Here is a 15,747-nt window from a genome sequence, read left to right on the forward strand (position 1 = left end):
TGGGCTATGTGAGATCTTGTAAGAAACAAACAAGAAAAAAATCACTCGGGTGGGAAATGACATCAGCTTTGTGAACTATATGGTGTCTAATAGAACTGCTCAATCAGCCTGCCTGAGTGTCCGTGTTGATATAGAGTTATGGAGACCCTAAGTGGATGGCCATAGCTGTGTTACAACACAACAAAACTGTATAAAAACAAGTTAGTTTGTGTGACCCTTTTCTTAAAACAGCAGTTCAGTTTATTCAGAGACTGTGAATCAGAAGAGATTGGAATAGGAAGATTTCCTCTCAGGATAGTGTGTGTGCATGGTTCTTCCTGGATTCTGGTTGTCTCTGGGTCTCTGGGTCTCTCTCTCTCTCTGGGCTGTCTTACAGCAATGGCAACTGCCCTGAGCCCCGGCAGCTTCCCAAGAGTCCAAGGCTGCCACTCACTGCTCGAGAGCTAACTTCTGTTGTGTTTGCAAGCCAGTCGGGGTTCAGGGGACAGGAAGGCAGGGGTGGGAGGAGGGCTGACCACACACCAAAGAAGACTTCATAGGAGAGATTTTGCTTCGAGGATGAAGAGTATGGACGTGGTAAATACAGGTGACTCTAGAGGGTGGCTGAGTTCTTTTCTAAAATATTTATGCCTTTATTTTGTGTGTGTGTGTGCATCTGAGTGTCTGTATATATGTATATATGCCATATGTGTGCAGTACCTTTAGTGGCCAGAAGTGAGCATCTGAGTCCCTGGAACTGAGGTTGCAGGTGACTGTGAGCCATCCAGTAAGGATACTGGGAACTCAACCTGGGCGCTCTGCAAGAGCAGCAAGAGATCCTAACCTCTGAGCCATCTCTTCATACCCAAAGTATTGCATTTTAATAGGTGTTTCTCGACAGTCTGAAATAATTTCCTGTCAGTTCTCAGTTCTACCTTAATTAGAATTTCCTTCTGGGGACGAGCAGGTAACGGATCTCGAACCCATGACCTCCTGAATACTGGACAAGCGTTCTACCACTGAGCTAACTCCTCAGTCCCTCGGCTGAGTTCTTTCAAGGAGACAAGAGGCTCCTGTGGAGATAAAAAGGGGACTTTCTCTACACAGAGAAGCCAGAGCGCCCACCACCAGGTTACAACCAGAAAGCATCCTGGGCTTGGGAGAGACCAGAAAATAAACAGTGATACCTGAAGCTAGGAGGGCTGGGACCTCAACTGTCATTATTTTCCCACTAGCAAAGCTCTTACCCAGGAGGGCCAGACAGTCTTCTAGACAAGGAGTGTGTGACTCCACAGGAGGTCACAGAGGTTCGGTTTCCAGCCAAGCTCAGCACCCAAAGAGTCCGTGGAGGACTAAGGCTACAGCTCAGTGGTAGAGCACCTGCCTAGCACAAACACACAGAGCCCTGGCTTCATACCTAGGGAGAGGCTGCAGAATCCTGCTTGCGAGGGGAGCTTTGCCTCCTCCTTGGCTCTTGTCTGAAGTTGCTGGGTGGTATTGTGTTTAAATCACTTTGGCAAAATTCCTGTTAGATGCAATCAATACCTCCAGCTCTACTTTATGGGGGAAAACGGTTTCAAAGTGCACAAACATGCCTTAAAGATCTGCTCTCCAGAGAGGAGAGCAGGTCACTGTCTGAGCGACCCTGGGAGTGGGGGAGGAGGTGGGGTGTGCAGGGAAGGGTGGACAGAATGGCAGGGAGCAAGAGGCATACGTGATTGTGGGAGCAGTGCCCTGTATCTGGCTTGAGGCCATCACCTCTTCCCAGAGGGAATGTGTTTGCCATGCAGTGCTGTGCAAGCAAGGGCTGCCGAGTCAGCAAAAGGGGGCAGGAAATAAAATGATTCAGAAGACGCAGTGTGTTGCCAGAGTGGCAGCATGGAGGGGAAGGGAGCAGGTTGAGAGCCAGGTACCCCATCCCTACACCACAGTGACACACTCCCTCATAGTTATTAGATGCTGGACACCTGATCCTCACAGTGACCCTATTGGAACTGTTGCTAGCCCCATTTTACAGGTTAGGCAACTGAGCACAGAGACATAAAGTGGCTACCCCAAGCCACACAGCCTGGAAACTGGAATCAGAATTTGAACCCGCACCTCATTTGACCACATATTCACAATTGATGGTTTTTCATTTACAGCTAACAGACTCAGCATCCTTTTCCGTACCCACTTAGATGAACAAAACATACAGAAGCAAAATTAAACCTGAGGATAGCAAGCACTGTCTGGAAGAACGGCGATTCTGTGCCCCCCAGGCGCATGGCAGGACGTTGCCAACCTCTGATGAAGTCCAAGATGTGCTGCACCCAGCCGCCCACCATAGGCATTCAGAGGACCACCTGAAGGGGATGGGACCAGAGGGACAGAAAACCATGGACCTAGAGCTGGAACTGGCGCTTTCCCAAAGTCTTGGGAAGAAGAGAGACTGCCACTTGGCTGGTGATCTTTAAGGAGAGGATGTTGTGCCTAAAGCAGGAGGTTGGGGTTGAAATCTGGGGTTCTGGAAGTGCCCGTATGATCCTGAGAACTCTTTTAGCCGCTGGCGACTCCCTCAGTAGAGACCCTGGCTAGCTGCAGGTGCCACTCCTTACTGCTTCTGCTCTCAGCCTGGGACCCCTCCGCCTGGGTCGCGATTCTGAGCCTAAGCTGTAAAGGGCCACCTATCACCACCAGCTCCTAACTAACCCTTACTTTGTGAAGCTGTAAAGCCATTCGACACCCCCCCCCCAGCCCACTACACCACCCATGGCCATTCCCTGTACGCTTTCCGGGAGTGCAGGGGATGCGGGCTCCTGTCTTCGGATTGATGATCCAGGAAATGCACTTTCAATTAGTCCCAGGATGCTGAGGTCCAAGAATCAGACAGCATCTCTTGATGGGGGTGGGTAATGAGTGGAGAGTGACCTAGTAACGCGGAGTAGGGACCCCAACGAGGGAGTGGGGGGAAATACCTGTTGGCCAGGGTACAGGGTGCACAGGATTTGGGTGGCTTTGCTCCAAGATGCAAACGTGTGGCCCAACTTTCTATTAATCTTTGGAGGGGGCTAAACGCTGTTGCTAAAGGCGTGTTTTCCGAGGTGAGCGCCACCCTAGGGACCACCAGTGGTCCTGAAGGAGGAAGGAGGGAGTTGCGTGTCACTGGGAGAAACCACCTGTGGTTTCCAGGAGCCTCGCAGTCAAATCGTGGCCAGCGCGGGCCGCGGTGCTGGCATCTTCTGAGCTGACGGGGTGGGGACCGCGCGGCCCTCCACTGCCTGCGGCGCCCGCGACTCCTCCCGGCTCCTGGCCGCGGCGTGCGCTCGCGGTGCCCGGTTCCTTCCCGTTACGCAGTTCCTGTCCCTTTAAATCCCAACCCCTGCCAGGGGAGGCTGGGGCGCGCCGGCCGGACCCCGGGCCGGGGGAGGGGCAGGGCGCCCCGGGGTCCCCGCGTGCGCGCGCGCGGCCGCCAGCGCCCCTCTCCAGGCGGCCGCGCGCTTGCCGGGGCCCGGAGCGCACGCCGCCGCCGCAGTGCCGCCGCCCGGCCCGGCCGGGATCGGTGCAGCAGCGCGCGCCGCCGCCCGCGGGCCCCGCCGCCCGGGCCTGAGCCGCGCCCCGCGCCCTCCCGCTCCCGGGGCGCGCGGCGAGGGGCCCTGGCGGCGAGGTGGAGCCGCGGGCACCAGCCGCTCCCCCGCCCTGCGCCGCCCCTCCCCCGCCTCCTCCCGGTCCTGTCTCCAGCGGGAGCGCGAGACGCTGGTCAGGCTCCGGCGCAGCTCGAAAATGAACAATCGCCGCGGGCGGACCTAGACGCCGCCGCCGGTCCGCGCGCGGGGTCGCGGGCGTGCTCCGTCCGCCCCCACCCCCCCGAAAAGAGCATCGCAACAAAAAGCCAGCCAGCCAACCAAGACTCCGGTTTGTTGATCGCCTTGTTTTTTTTTTTTTTTTTTCTTTCACCGCTTGCGGGATTCGCAAACCGCGTTACATGCATGTCCAGTGGGGGTAGGTTTAATTTTGACGATGGAGGGTCCTACTGCGGAGGCTGGGAGGACGGCAAGGCGCACGGCCATGGCGTCTGCACCGGCCCAAAGGGCCAGGGCGAATACACCGGCTCGTGGAGCCACGGCTTTGAGGTGCTGGGCGTCTACACCTGGCCCAGCGGCAACACGTACCAAGGCACCTGGGCGCAGGGCAAGCGCCACGGCATCGGCCTGGAGAGCAAGGGGAAGTGGGTGTACAAGGGCGAGTGGACGCACGGATTTAAGGGGCGCTACGGTGTGCGGGAGTGCACGGGCAACGGGGCCAAATACGAAGGGACCTGGAGCAACGGACTGCAGGATGGCTATGGCACGGAGACCTATTCGGATGGAGGTAGGTGAGGGCAGCGGGGGCGGGGGAGGAATGGGGACCGTCCCCCTCTTTCTCCCTCTGTTTATCTCCCGGGAAGTTGAGCCTCGCCTTCCAATTGGGCTATGGGCTCCTGGGGCATCTCTTAGGTTCCCAGGAGGCCTCAGCGGGCCCCTGGCCACAGGTTGCCCCACGCTTGATGGGGACAGTGGCCCGTGCCAACCCAAGGGTTGGGGGCTCTCCAGCAGCAGGGCCAGGCCCCTGCTGCAGCAGCTGAGCCAAAGTCTCGGCTTATCCTAAGGAGCAGGCCTGAGATGTGCACCTGCCGGAAGGCCAGGCCGGGCTCTCTGCCACCTCTGGGACCCGCTAAGGCAGGAAGGGTCTGAAGATAGACCCTTCCCCTCCCTGTAGTGTCGCCCGCCTGGTGTCCCCAGAGTCAGGCCCCGCTTAGCTTCTTGTTTTCCTGCGGTGCCCAGGGCCTCCCTCAGTCCTAAAGCAACCCAAGCCAATGGAGAGGGAGCGCTGGGAGCGCCGGAGGCGGGGGATGCCGACCAAACCAAACAGCAAGGCAATAAACTTCTAGGTGGTTGGACACAGGCTGTCGAAGCAGGCTGCTGGAGGGAGGGAGGGAGGGAGAAGGCCCATCTGTTTAGCGGGAGCCCAGGAATCTGGCCGTTCAGCGGCTGAATCATTTTCACCTTTAGTTTGGGGATTCGCTCTGCGCCTCCGGTGTAAGATGCCACCACAGTCCGGGTAGAGCCGGTGCTGAAAGCCAGGAAACTGCTAGTGTGGTGATTTCTGTTCAGAAGTCCTGGCTGGCTTGGCAGCCTCCACCTTATCTGGACACTCCCGTGCCCACTCCTCAGCAGTGCTGAGACCTCCGCAATAGTTAGAGGTCCTGGAAATCAGACCCCCAAAGCCGACTCTGCCTGGAGCCCGCCCCCACCCCCTGGCGCTCATCCCAAGAGGCTGTTCTCTTGCCTCCCTCTGGGCCTGGGCGGGTTCGGATTTTTCGGGCATGGATGCCTGGGAAGGGAGTGAGATGCAGCAATGACTTGGGCTTCTGCCGGAGATCCAGGAGATCCGATGGAGCCTGTGTGTGTTCTCGGTGCCTGAAGCCAGCTCCTGCCTGAAGCCAGCACCTGCTCCCGGACACATCTAGGAGTGATAAGGGCTGGAAAGTAATTATTATTTTGGCTTATGCAACTGAAAGGCAGGGTTCGTTATTACCCGAAGAGGAGGCGGAGTCTGGACAGTTAATTATATAATGCTCCTGCCTGTCTGCGCCTTGCCCAGCCCTGGTCCCAGGTGGCCTTTTCTGTACTGTTGTTTTCGTGGATTAGGCTGGAGAGTTTCCCTGACCCTGGGGCATTGAGGCCCTCCTGAGGTTCCAGGTGTGTGTGTGTGTGTGTGCGCGCGCGCGTGTGTGTGTGTGCGTGCACACGCACGTGTACTCACACAGTCTTGGTTAGGTCCTTGCAGCAGGTGTGGGTGGCCAAAGTGGGTGGTCGAGCAGCCTGGTGTTCCCAGCAGGGATCCTTAACAGACAGTTGTGGCCCAGAGCGGTCAACACTCAGGGCTCTGGATAGACTGTTTTGCAAAACTGTCTTCTAGGGGTTTCTGCTCTGGAACAGCTGTCTTGGTGCCCTGGGGTAACTGGACCTATCAGAAAGGGAGAATCCCAGAACACTTGAGGGTGGGGCCCTGTACCCAGGCCTGCCCACACCCACATCTATCTCCATTGGCTTAAAGAATTCTTACCTCCCCATCAACAAATGTTTATTGAACACTTACTATGGCCAGATGCTGTAAGCTCTGGGAACTCAGAAGCAGGAAAAGCAGGCATGATTTTTCCAAGTGTTCACTTAGGAGGATGGTAGCGATTCTCCATGGGGAGTTGGGAGCAGGCACTGGGTCCTCCAGGGACTCAGAGCCTGGTGGGCTGAGAACATCCCATAGATGATTTCCTGGGGATCTTGGCCCTCTCCTGGGAGCTTTCCAAGCCGTTGGCCTCCTGTAGTATTCCCTGCTCCCAAATCCTCCCTGATCCAGCCTGCTTCGAAGGTGAAGTAAGTCAGTCCAGGGTTGTGTGTGAGCGGAGGTTCAGAGCCTACCCTTGTAGCAGAGCACCATGGGTCTGGGACCACGATCCCTTGTTTCTCATGACCCAACCTTGCCCGGGTGGCTCCTTTTGTCATGCACCCCTCAAGACGATCACAGTTCTTAGCACTTTCCGTGAGTGCATGGCAGGCATGTGGGTCTGGGCTTCAGGGCCAGTTCCCCAACTCTTGGCTGTTGGCAGAGCCAACAAGCTTGACCTCAAGCTTGAATGTTGACAGAGCATGACTGACCTCAAGCCGGCCCTTCCTGCTCTGGACATTTAGGTACAGGTGTCCAGATCCAATTTTCTGAGCATGATCAGCTTTTTGTTAGGAAGGGGTAATTTTTGGGACACCCCCACCCAGTTCCCTGAGGAAATCCTTTTGTGAACTCTGGCTGGGGTGTGATCAACTGCAGGAGAGGGTCAAGGCCTGGGAACCACATCCTCTTACCTGGTGGGCACACGGTCCTCAGTTGAGGATGACTGGTTCTCTTGAGTGACTCGTCCCAACTTCAGCACACCTCAGGCTTTCTACAGAGTTGAGAGTTTGGGGCAGAGGTGAGCAACATAACTCCACAACTTTTGCTCTGTGTCCAAGGCTGACTTGGAGAAGCGGTGATTGCCACGAGCAGAAAATGTACTCTGCCTTCAGCTGCACTTGGTACGAAATCCGCTTCAACTAGGGACACTTCTGCCAAGTCCTCCTCCGGCTTGCCCTCCCCCAGGCACAGTTAGGCATCGCTCCTGATGTGAGCCCAGGGAGCGACTCCTGAAGTCCATATGAGACCCCAGGGACAGGGTGGGGGCCACAGGAGGACAAGCTTTTGGGGCATTGGCCACTTGGCCTTGAGTCCTGGTCTTTCTAAGGATCTGCTTTGTGACTCTGGGCAAGTGGCTTAACCTCTCTGAGCTTCTGTCCGTTTGTCTTTGCAAAAGGATAGTACCATGGAGTGGGCGAGGATGAGCTGAGGGTGGAGTCCCAGGCTCTGCCAGGGACAAAGTGGGCATTCGTTTTATTTTTCCAGTTCATGTGCAGAGAACATATCTGTGAACAGCTCCTGGGAGAACAACACAGGCAGGTCTGAGGTCACGGTACAGGTGACAGTCGGAGGTGACAGCAGATATTTACCGTGTCTCTTACACTTCCCATGTCACACCCTGGGCAACAGGGACTCGGAGCCAGGAGCCTTGAGGAGAGCTGGGACTCTAAGTTAGCTTTTATTTGCTTTGCCTTTTTTATAAACTCCCTTTGTGAACTGCCGGCTGCCTCTCCTACATCCACGTTTCCCATGCCGGGGGCAGCACCCTGGGTACATGCAGATGTCTGCTCTGGCACCCATCACTGTTGTTGCATTGAGACCCTGGGACCTCCTTTCTTTCTGAAGATAAACAAGGCTTCCTCTGGATGCCTTGGACCAAAAAGTCAACCCCCCCCCCATAAACCCTCCCACACTGAGAGATGAGTCATCGTACGCCCCGGCCTCCCCACTCCCCATACGAGCAGGTCCCGTTCACCGGCCCAGATTCCACAGCCCACACACATCACACACACCCACAGTAAGAACTCAGATCCACCCAGGCGCCTGCGCACGCGCACACACGCACACGCGTGCACAATACACCTGCCACCCTCGGATCTTCCACCCTGTCCCCCGAAGCAGCCACATGTATCTCTTGGCTTTGTTTGCTCTGCCATAGCTGAGGGCTGGGAGTCCCTGCCGCCCTGTAAATGTGGAGTTCTCTTGAAAAGGTGGTGCAGCTGCTACCATTTTAAACGTAAGCCTCTGGCATTACTGCCCCTTGTGAAGAGAAACTGTTATCAGACAACACAAACGGAACCCAGGGCCTTGCTGTGCTGGGTGGACATTGCCGCCGGACACTGCCGCCGAGCTCTGTCTCCAGCCCCTTTTCACTTTTTTTTTTTTAAATTTTATTTTGGATAGGGTCTTGCTAAGTTGTTTAGGCTGGCCTTGAACTGGTGATCCTCCAACCTCAGTCTCCTGAGTGCTGGGGATTCCAGGTCCGCGTTACCATGCCTGGCTATGTAAACTACCTTCCATGCTGGACTGCAAGGGAAGCCTTGATCGAAAAACTCTAGACTAAGGGGCCACAACCAGCCCATCAGCCCATGCACACAGAAGTTCTACCCTGGACTCTGTGTCTCTCTTCACTGCTGAGGCAGGGGGATGGTGACAGGCTCTGTCAGGTGGAAAGAGCAAGAGAGCCGACGACTAGTTCTGTGTTCCAGTTATAGCTGAGAAAGAGGGGTCAGTGAGAGGTGTTCCCTCCCCCACCCCAGCCCCAGCTGCTGGCACTGGGGCCCTGATGTCAGCCTTGAGGGTCAGCATTTCCCTTGAGAGTGGTATCCAAGAGTGCCTAGCGTGGAGTGTCAGGTGACCTGAGGTGTGAGGACCTGGGCTAGAGAAAGGGTGACTCTGGAGGAGGTAGTGCTAGTGTCCCAGATGAGGACACGTCCTCCTCAGCACCCTAGGACTCCACAGTTCTTGGTGTGGCTCCTGGGCTATGCTTGCCCGCGGTCTCCGTAGGAGCCCCTCCCTGCTGGCTGCGGAGGAGATGCCACTGCATAAGATTCTGGGCTTTTTTTGGCATAGTTGTTGTATTTTATTCCTTTTGGGACAGGGGCTTACTGTGTAGCCCAGGCTGGCCTGATGTTCCCTCTGTAGTCCAGGCTGGCCTGATGTTCCCTCTGTAGCCTAGGCTGGCCTGATGTTCCCTCTGTAGCCTAGGCTGGCCTGATGTTCCCTCTGTAGCCCAGGCTGGCCTGATGTTCACTCTATAGCCCAGGCTGGCCTCATGTTCACTCTGTAGCCTAGGCTGGCCTGCATCCTTCAGATATCCTTATGCTTCCGCTCTTAAGTAGAGATCCCTTTTTAAAAATGCTTAGCAAGTTTTAAATTTGTCATTATTGTGTGTATGATGTGTGGGCAGGTGTGGGTGTGAACCTGCCACGTCATGTGTGTAGAGGTCAGAGGACAACCTTCTTCAGGCTCACACAGAAAGTGCCTTTCCCCACTTGTCTAGCTCATTGGCCCGTTTGTTGTTGTTGAGACAGGGTCTTGTGTAGCCCAAATTGGCCTTGAACTCTCTATGTACTTGTGGATGACCCTTTAACTTTATTTAGTTTTTCAAGACAGGGTTTCTCTGTAGCTTTGGAACCTGTCCAGGAGCTAGCTCTTGTAGAGCAGGCTGGCCTCGAACTCACAGAGATCCGCCTGCCTTTGCCTCCCGAGTGCTGGGATTAAAGGCGTGCGCCACCACTGCTCGGCCACCACCACTTTTACTTCTTATCATCCAGCCTTGATCTGCTGAGCTGGGATTATAGGTGTGCTTCACCACACACACGTGTTGCTGGAGATCAAATCCAGGGCTTCTTGTGTGCTCTGCGAGCTCTCTACCAACTGAGCTACATCCCCAGCTCTGGGGTCCATTTCTTTAAAAAAGGATTGATGTGTTTGTTTGGGCCCCTGTGTGCCAAGCTCCATGTGCAGAGGTCAGAGGACAACTTGCAGGACTTGGTTCTCTCTTTTCACCATGTGGGTCCAGCAGAATGGACACAAATCATCAGGCTTATCAGCAGGCGTGTTTACCCAATGAGCCATCTCTGACTTGGGTTTCTTATTGAGCTGGCTGATGTCTGGGTGGGTGGCTCCTCTGAGATGGAACGAGGATCTTCAGCACCTTGGACAGCGCCCCAGCTCACCTATTGCTCTGGACTCAGAAGTCAAGCAGATGACATTCTGGGGCCAAACCCACTGGGCTCAAGAGTAAATGCTTGGCCCTGAACTCTCCTGTCTGTTGTGTGCCTAGTTGGTGTGTCTACTGGCTGGTCTTTCTTACCCTGTGTTATGCCCTGCTCACCTTCTAGTGCTGTTGAGGTGGGTTTGGGTGAAATTTCAGGAAGGCTGACTGCCCTAAGTGCAGCCCAAGGTTTATGACCCTCTTCGGTTGTCTGCTGGGGTCGTGGCATGTGGCCGGTGCGCAGCTGAAGGCAGACGGAGGAATGGTTCTGTCTGGTGGCTGACGAGAGAGCGTCTTGTGCTTTCTCTTTAGATTGGCCTTAATGGATTAATCACCTAGGCCAGTCCTGCCCACCCCACTGGCCTTGGCCTCTAGCCACGTGCAACCATTTGCATTTGAATCTAATTAAATGCAATGCAATGGAAGGAGTCAGCTCCTTGGTGCAGCGGCCACGTCTCAAATGCTCTATGGTTTGTGGAGCAGTGGCTGCTGTGGTGCACAGCAGACAGAGGGACTGTTACTGTCACTGCAGAAAGGCCTGCAGGATGTGATGGCCTGGCGTGTGCTCCCCTTGCTGGAAGGGGTGTTGCTGGTGGGCACTGCCTTGTGGCCAGGGACTAAATATTGCCAGCATGTGGTGGTCACTCCATGAACTTGAAAATGAAGGAAACGTTTACTTTCCTCATTGTCCCTGATGTCCATTTCCTCTGGACAGCTGGAAAAATCTCCATACGATGTGTATCTGTGGTCAGCCTCCCATTTTGGCCTCTTTCTACTATATCCCTGCCATAGTATTTTATTACTGGCTTGGACAACCAGCATTTGAGACATTTGAGATACTGGGTGAATAAATAATCGTGATACTGGCCTAACAGTGAGATGCCCTCATGTCTGGAGATGGTTCTGGACCCCCGCTGAGTAAGCACAGACCTTGTAGGGTGCTGGAAAGAGGTGGTCCGTGGCCCTCTCTCTGCCTGCGGGAGAACCACCTCTCGGCTGCTGCCCTCCTCAGATGGAAGCATCTGGGACATCAAGAGGCTCTCACAGAGCAGCTACTGTGTTCAGGAGACAGTGCAGCCACAGGGCCCACCTTGCAATTGCCTGCACTTGTTGCCTAGGCCTGGCTGTGTGCAGGGCCTGATTTACAGGAGCAGAGGAGACCAGATAAAAGAAAGAAACAAGAAATAGGGTGACATGGTCCCCTGGAAAAGCAGGCCATCTGGATACAGATGCAAAAAAAAAAAAAAAATGTACTATAACTTGGTGTCTGTCCTGCCAGACTTTAGGGACTCTGAGGGTAAGTCCCACAAGCCAGTGTTTCACGTGCATCCTGAAGGAGCAGCAGAGACCTCCCAGGGCAAGGGGGCTCCAGCTGTGTCTGGAAGCCCACCCCAGGTTCCTAGCTTCATGAGAATCCTCTGCTCTGTCCTCTACCTCAGTTTCCTAGTCTCTGGGGTGGGGCATTGACCTCATCCTGTGCAGCAGGTGCTGTCTCACCACTTCCCAGCAATGTTGCAGGTGGTCACCCGAGTCTAGGAGGGGCTCTAAGGTGCAAACGCCGTCCTGAGAACTAAGACCTGGTACTTCCTGCCAGCTAGCAAGGCATGGGCTGCCTCTCCTAGGCCAGCATCTGTGACAGGACCATGCAGAAGGAGAGCCTGAACACAGATTGTCAGCCTTCTTGAATTTCTGGGCTGGGATATCACTCAGAAACATAGACTTCTTACAGACTCAGATGAGGCCGGTGCCAATCCAGGGAGTGCTCTGAGAACCATGGCTTGACTGGGTCCCTCCCAACCCTGCTACACACTAGAACCACTCTGTGTGGTCCTGATGTACCTCTATCTCTACTGAGTAGTGTCTGGAGCACTCTGTGGGACACCTGGGCTCACCCAGAAGTGCAGGTGAAGGGGCAGCTGAGCCCTGGGGATGCCCCATGAATTCCCCAGGTGAGGCTGATTCCTGCCTCCAGAGAAGCCCTGTTGGTCCAGAATACTCCAGCTTGCATCAGAACCCTGAGCGTGCATCCCTTTCTGCTGGTGCCCTGGTCTTGTTTCAAGTATTTCAAGGCTATGGAAATGAGACTCTTGGGGAGTGGCATCCCGGGCTGGTGTTTGAGAAAAGCAGATGGACCCCAGGATGGTTGTGGCAGAGGCAGATGTCAAAGCCTGGGTCAGTGCTTCAGGAAGCTGCTCAAGGGCCTCCTTAAATGTATGCAAAGTAGACTAGACATTTCAAAGCTCAGTGGCGATGTTGTAGTCTCTGCCACCGTCTTCAGGTGGCCTTCTCTGTGGCTATGATGGCTAATTTTGATTGGAGATTTGATTGAACTAGGGCACTGGTGAGACCACCTTTGGGTGTGTTTGTGAGAGCATTTCTAGAGAGAGGTAACCGTGTTGGGAAGATACCCTGAATGTAGGAACCATCAACTTATACTGAATGAAAGGAAAGGGGCAGATTAAAGTGAGCCCCCCCCCCATCTCACTCTCTCTCTCTCTCTCTGCCTGCACTGTGAGAAAGCAGGTCTCCCTCCCGCTGCCATAGCCGTGACCTCCCTCTCGCAGACCTGTGACCATGTGCACTGCCTCACCCATAGTGGGACAGAGTTGACAGTCACAACCTAGAGCCGCCCAAACTGTAAACCAGAATGTATAACTTGCATACTGTTCTCTTCAAAGAGATTAGAAAAGTGAGGGCCATGGTGTGTGTGTGTGTGTGTGTGTGTGTGTGTGTGTGTGTGTGTGTGTGACTTACTGAGGTCATGTGGTTGATGGACAGCAGAACCCAAATGGTGTCCATACTCTCGCCACCATCCCCTAGTTTCCTGACGGAAAGTCATGTGTCAGCCACCCCCTTCCTTTGTAGATAAGGGACCAGAGCAGTGAGGAGCTATGGCTGTGGTCTCAGCTTAGCAGCAGGCTGATCTCTGGTAGGGCTTTGCCCAGTAAGTGCTAAGCCCCTTGACAAAACCACTCACTCTCTGGCAGAAACATAAAGGCCTCTGCAGTCTCATGGTGCTCCGTGCCCTTCGAGGTGTTCACAGAGCCCCAGAGAGGAACACTGTGCTCACCACAAATGCCTGGACCTGCTCTGCTGGGTCTCCTCTTGCACAGCAAGGACAAGAACAGGTAGATGGCCAGAGCCAGAAGGGCTCTTCAGGAGAGTAAATCTGAAAGTGGGGGCTGAGGCCATGTGGCAGAGGAGGCAGATTTTGCCGCCCATTGCCTCTGCCACCTCCACTGGACACCTCACCCCCACTCCCTCTCCACAGCATAGGGTACCCAGCGTCTTTCTTGGGCCTAAACCTGGCCCCCAGCTCGGCAGCATGGACTTGAATGTTCCTTTGGGTTGCATTAGCAAACATTCCCAGACCTTGGCTGCTCAGTCTCCAGGCAGGGAGAGCAGAGCTCCCCCACCCACACTGGGCAAATGTGCGGCTGTTGCTCCGAGAAGCCATGGAAGTGAGGAGGGCTGGGTCAGGGACACAGCCTTTGTCATCTGGGGGATATGGACAGGCTGCTTGTACTATGTGCAGGGTCAGGCAATGGAGACTCTCTACTACGGCGGTGCTGAGATCCCAAGGATCATCACCTCTCAAGAAGCACCCGTCTCCTGCTCGTTGTCCCTGGGAAGGGGAAGTGTTCATTTCAGGAAGAGCCATGACTGGTTTCCACAGAAAGAGTTTCCAGCACAGAGGAAGGCCAGGGAAGACCTCCCAGAACTTCTGGGTGGAGCAGCCTCCGAGGCCAGCGTGATGGGTCGGTTTTTTGTCTGCTCTAACTAGAGTCACCTGACAAGAGGGAACCTTGATTGAGGACTTGCCACCATCAGGTTGTCCTGTGGGCAAGTCTGTGGCCAGCTTCTTGATTGATGATTGATGTGGGAGAGCCTAACCCACTGGGGGCAGTGCCATCCCTGAGCGAGTGGTCCTGGGTGCTATAAAAAGGCAGGCCAAGCAAGTCATGTAGAATAAGCCAGTAAGCAGTGTTCCTCCATGGGTTCTGCCCTGACTTTCCCTAGTGATAGATGTGGCAAGGAAGTGGGAGCCAAATAAAGCCTTTCCTCCCCGCAAGCTGCTCTTGGTCAGTTATTACCACAGTAACAGAATGGAAGCCACGGCAGTCACTATCACAGCCCCACGGGCATGCTCAGAAGCTGGTGTGTGTCGCGCTTTGCACCCGAGAGGGAGAAAATGGCATTTTGATAACGTTTTGGGTGATAACTTTATTGAAATATAATTCACGTAAAAACTCCATTCTCTTCCAATGCATGCGTTAGTATTTTATGTTTTTACTTTGTTTGTTTTTGAGTATATCCATAGTTGGGTTCTCATCACTAGTCTAACTTTTTTACTTCATTTTTGTCTCTGCGTACATGAGGGTGCATGTACGTGGTGAAGATTTGGGCTCATTCCTGAAGTGAGGATGTGTTGTAAGGAGCCATTGAAGGACTTGGGCTTTGGGGGGCAGGTGTTGAGGGAGGCCCTAAGCATTAAGGTCCACTCCACACTGGTGCTGTCTGAAAGACAGGCAGCTTTCTAGAGAGGGGACTGTGGGGACAGGGCTGTGATTGCCTGGAAGCATCTCTACTTTGTTTTTGCTAGAGAGGGATGGATGGCATTTGTGGGTGGCACAGTGACCTCATTCTCCTGCTCTGGGGGTGACCTTGCCTGCAATTGACACTCTAGAAGGCGGTTCACACCCGGAAAGACATCGATGGGGGTCAGGGGCGCGGGGGTGGGAGTAACAGGCACGTAGGTGGCCGATTGATCTCTTGGCTGATGGCGTTAGGGCCACCTCAGGCCTGTGCTCTGCCTCTCGTCCCCTTGCTGCCCCTTCCTCAGCCCGTGTCTGTGTGCTCCGATTTCATAACTGAAAGAAGTTTCCGGAAAGTCCACCTGTCTCCTCTCTTCCTGGCTTGAGTCTGAGCTCAGCTGTCCAATGAACACTGAAGCCCCCATGCCTGTCAGGCAGCAGCCAGAGAGAATCTCAGTACCCAGAGACCTCTGGGGGACCCAAGAAGGCTGACCTGGGCTTCCTGAGAGCTGGGCTTTCTTCTGCCCTCCCTCATCGAAGCCACCCTGTCCCTCAGCTTCTCCACATGGATGTCCCTTTCCCTGACTGGTGTCCCTGGGGGCTGCAGGGGCAGAGGTAGGGGTACAATTTCTGCTGTCCTTGTCTGTCCCCGGGCCTCCTTGGCTGGCCACTCCAGTGTCCGGCAGAGTGGGTGAGAGGCTGATCCCAAACTTCACAGCCAGGGCAGGCCACCTGTGCAGTGCTGTCCAGGGTTGTTTGTGTTCTCTGGGACTGGACATGCCATCTCCATGGAGGACAGTCACAGGCCTGGCTTCAAGTTGAGGCCAGTGAAAAGAGAATGTGATCCTTACCCACTTCGCTTGATCAGCCCCTGCCCATCCTACCTCTCCTGACGAAAGGCCAGGTCCCGAATCAGAGACCAAGGCTGGCTTTAGCCCCAGCCTCCTCTCTGCATGGGATGCATGGATCCTCTGGGTGGGTTTTGGGTGTTTCGTGGAGGTTTAAGGGGTACAGCTGGGGAGCTTTCTGGGGAGTCAGTGTCATGGG

General features: G+C 54.8%; 1 protein-coding gene across 2 annotated transcripts in view; it reads left to right on the forward strand.

Annotated features, from left to right (window-relative positions):
• Positions 1-3,944: 3,944 nt before the first annotated feature.
• The window catches only part of Jph3 (junctophilin 3), a 51,393-nt gene continuing 39,590 nt past the window's right edge, over positions 3,945-15,747 (forward strand). For both annotated transcript variants that reach the window (XM_050165125.1, XM_050165124.1), the window contains exon 1: positions 3,945-4,329. In XM_050165125.1, the coding sequence (XP_050021082.1) occupies positions 3,948-4,329 (382 nt within the window). In that variant the 5' untranslated portion in view covers positions 3,945-3,947. The remainder of the gene's footprint in view (positions 4,330-15,747) is intronic.

This window comes from Alexandromys fortis, unplaced genomic scaffold (assembly GCF_014885135.2).
Source record: "Alexandromys fortis isolate MF-2015 unplaced genomic scaffold, M_Fortis_MF-2015_v1.1 scaffold_165, whole genome shotgun sequence".
In the NCBI taxonomy this organism is placed as follows: Eukaryota; Metazoa; Chordata; class Mammalia; order Rodentia; family Cricetidae; genus Alexandromys; species Alexandromys fortis.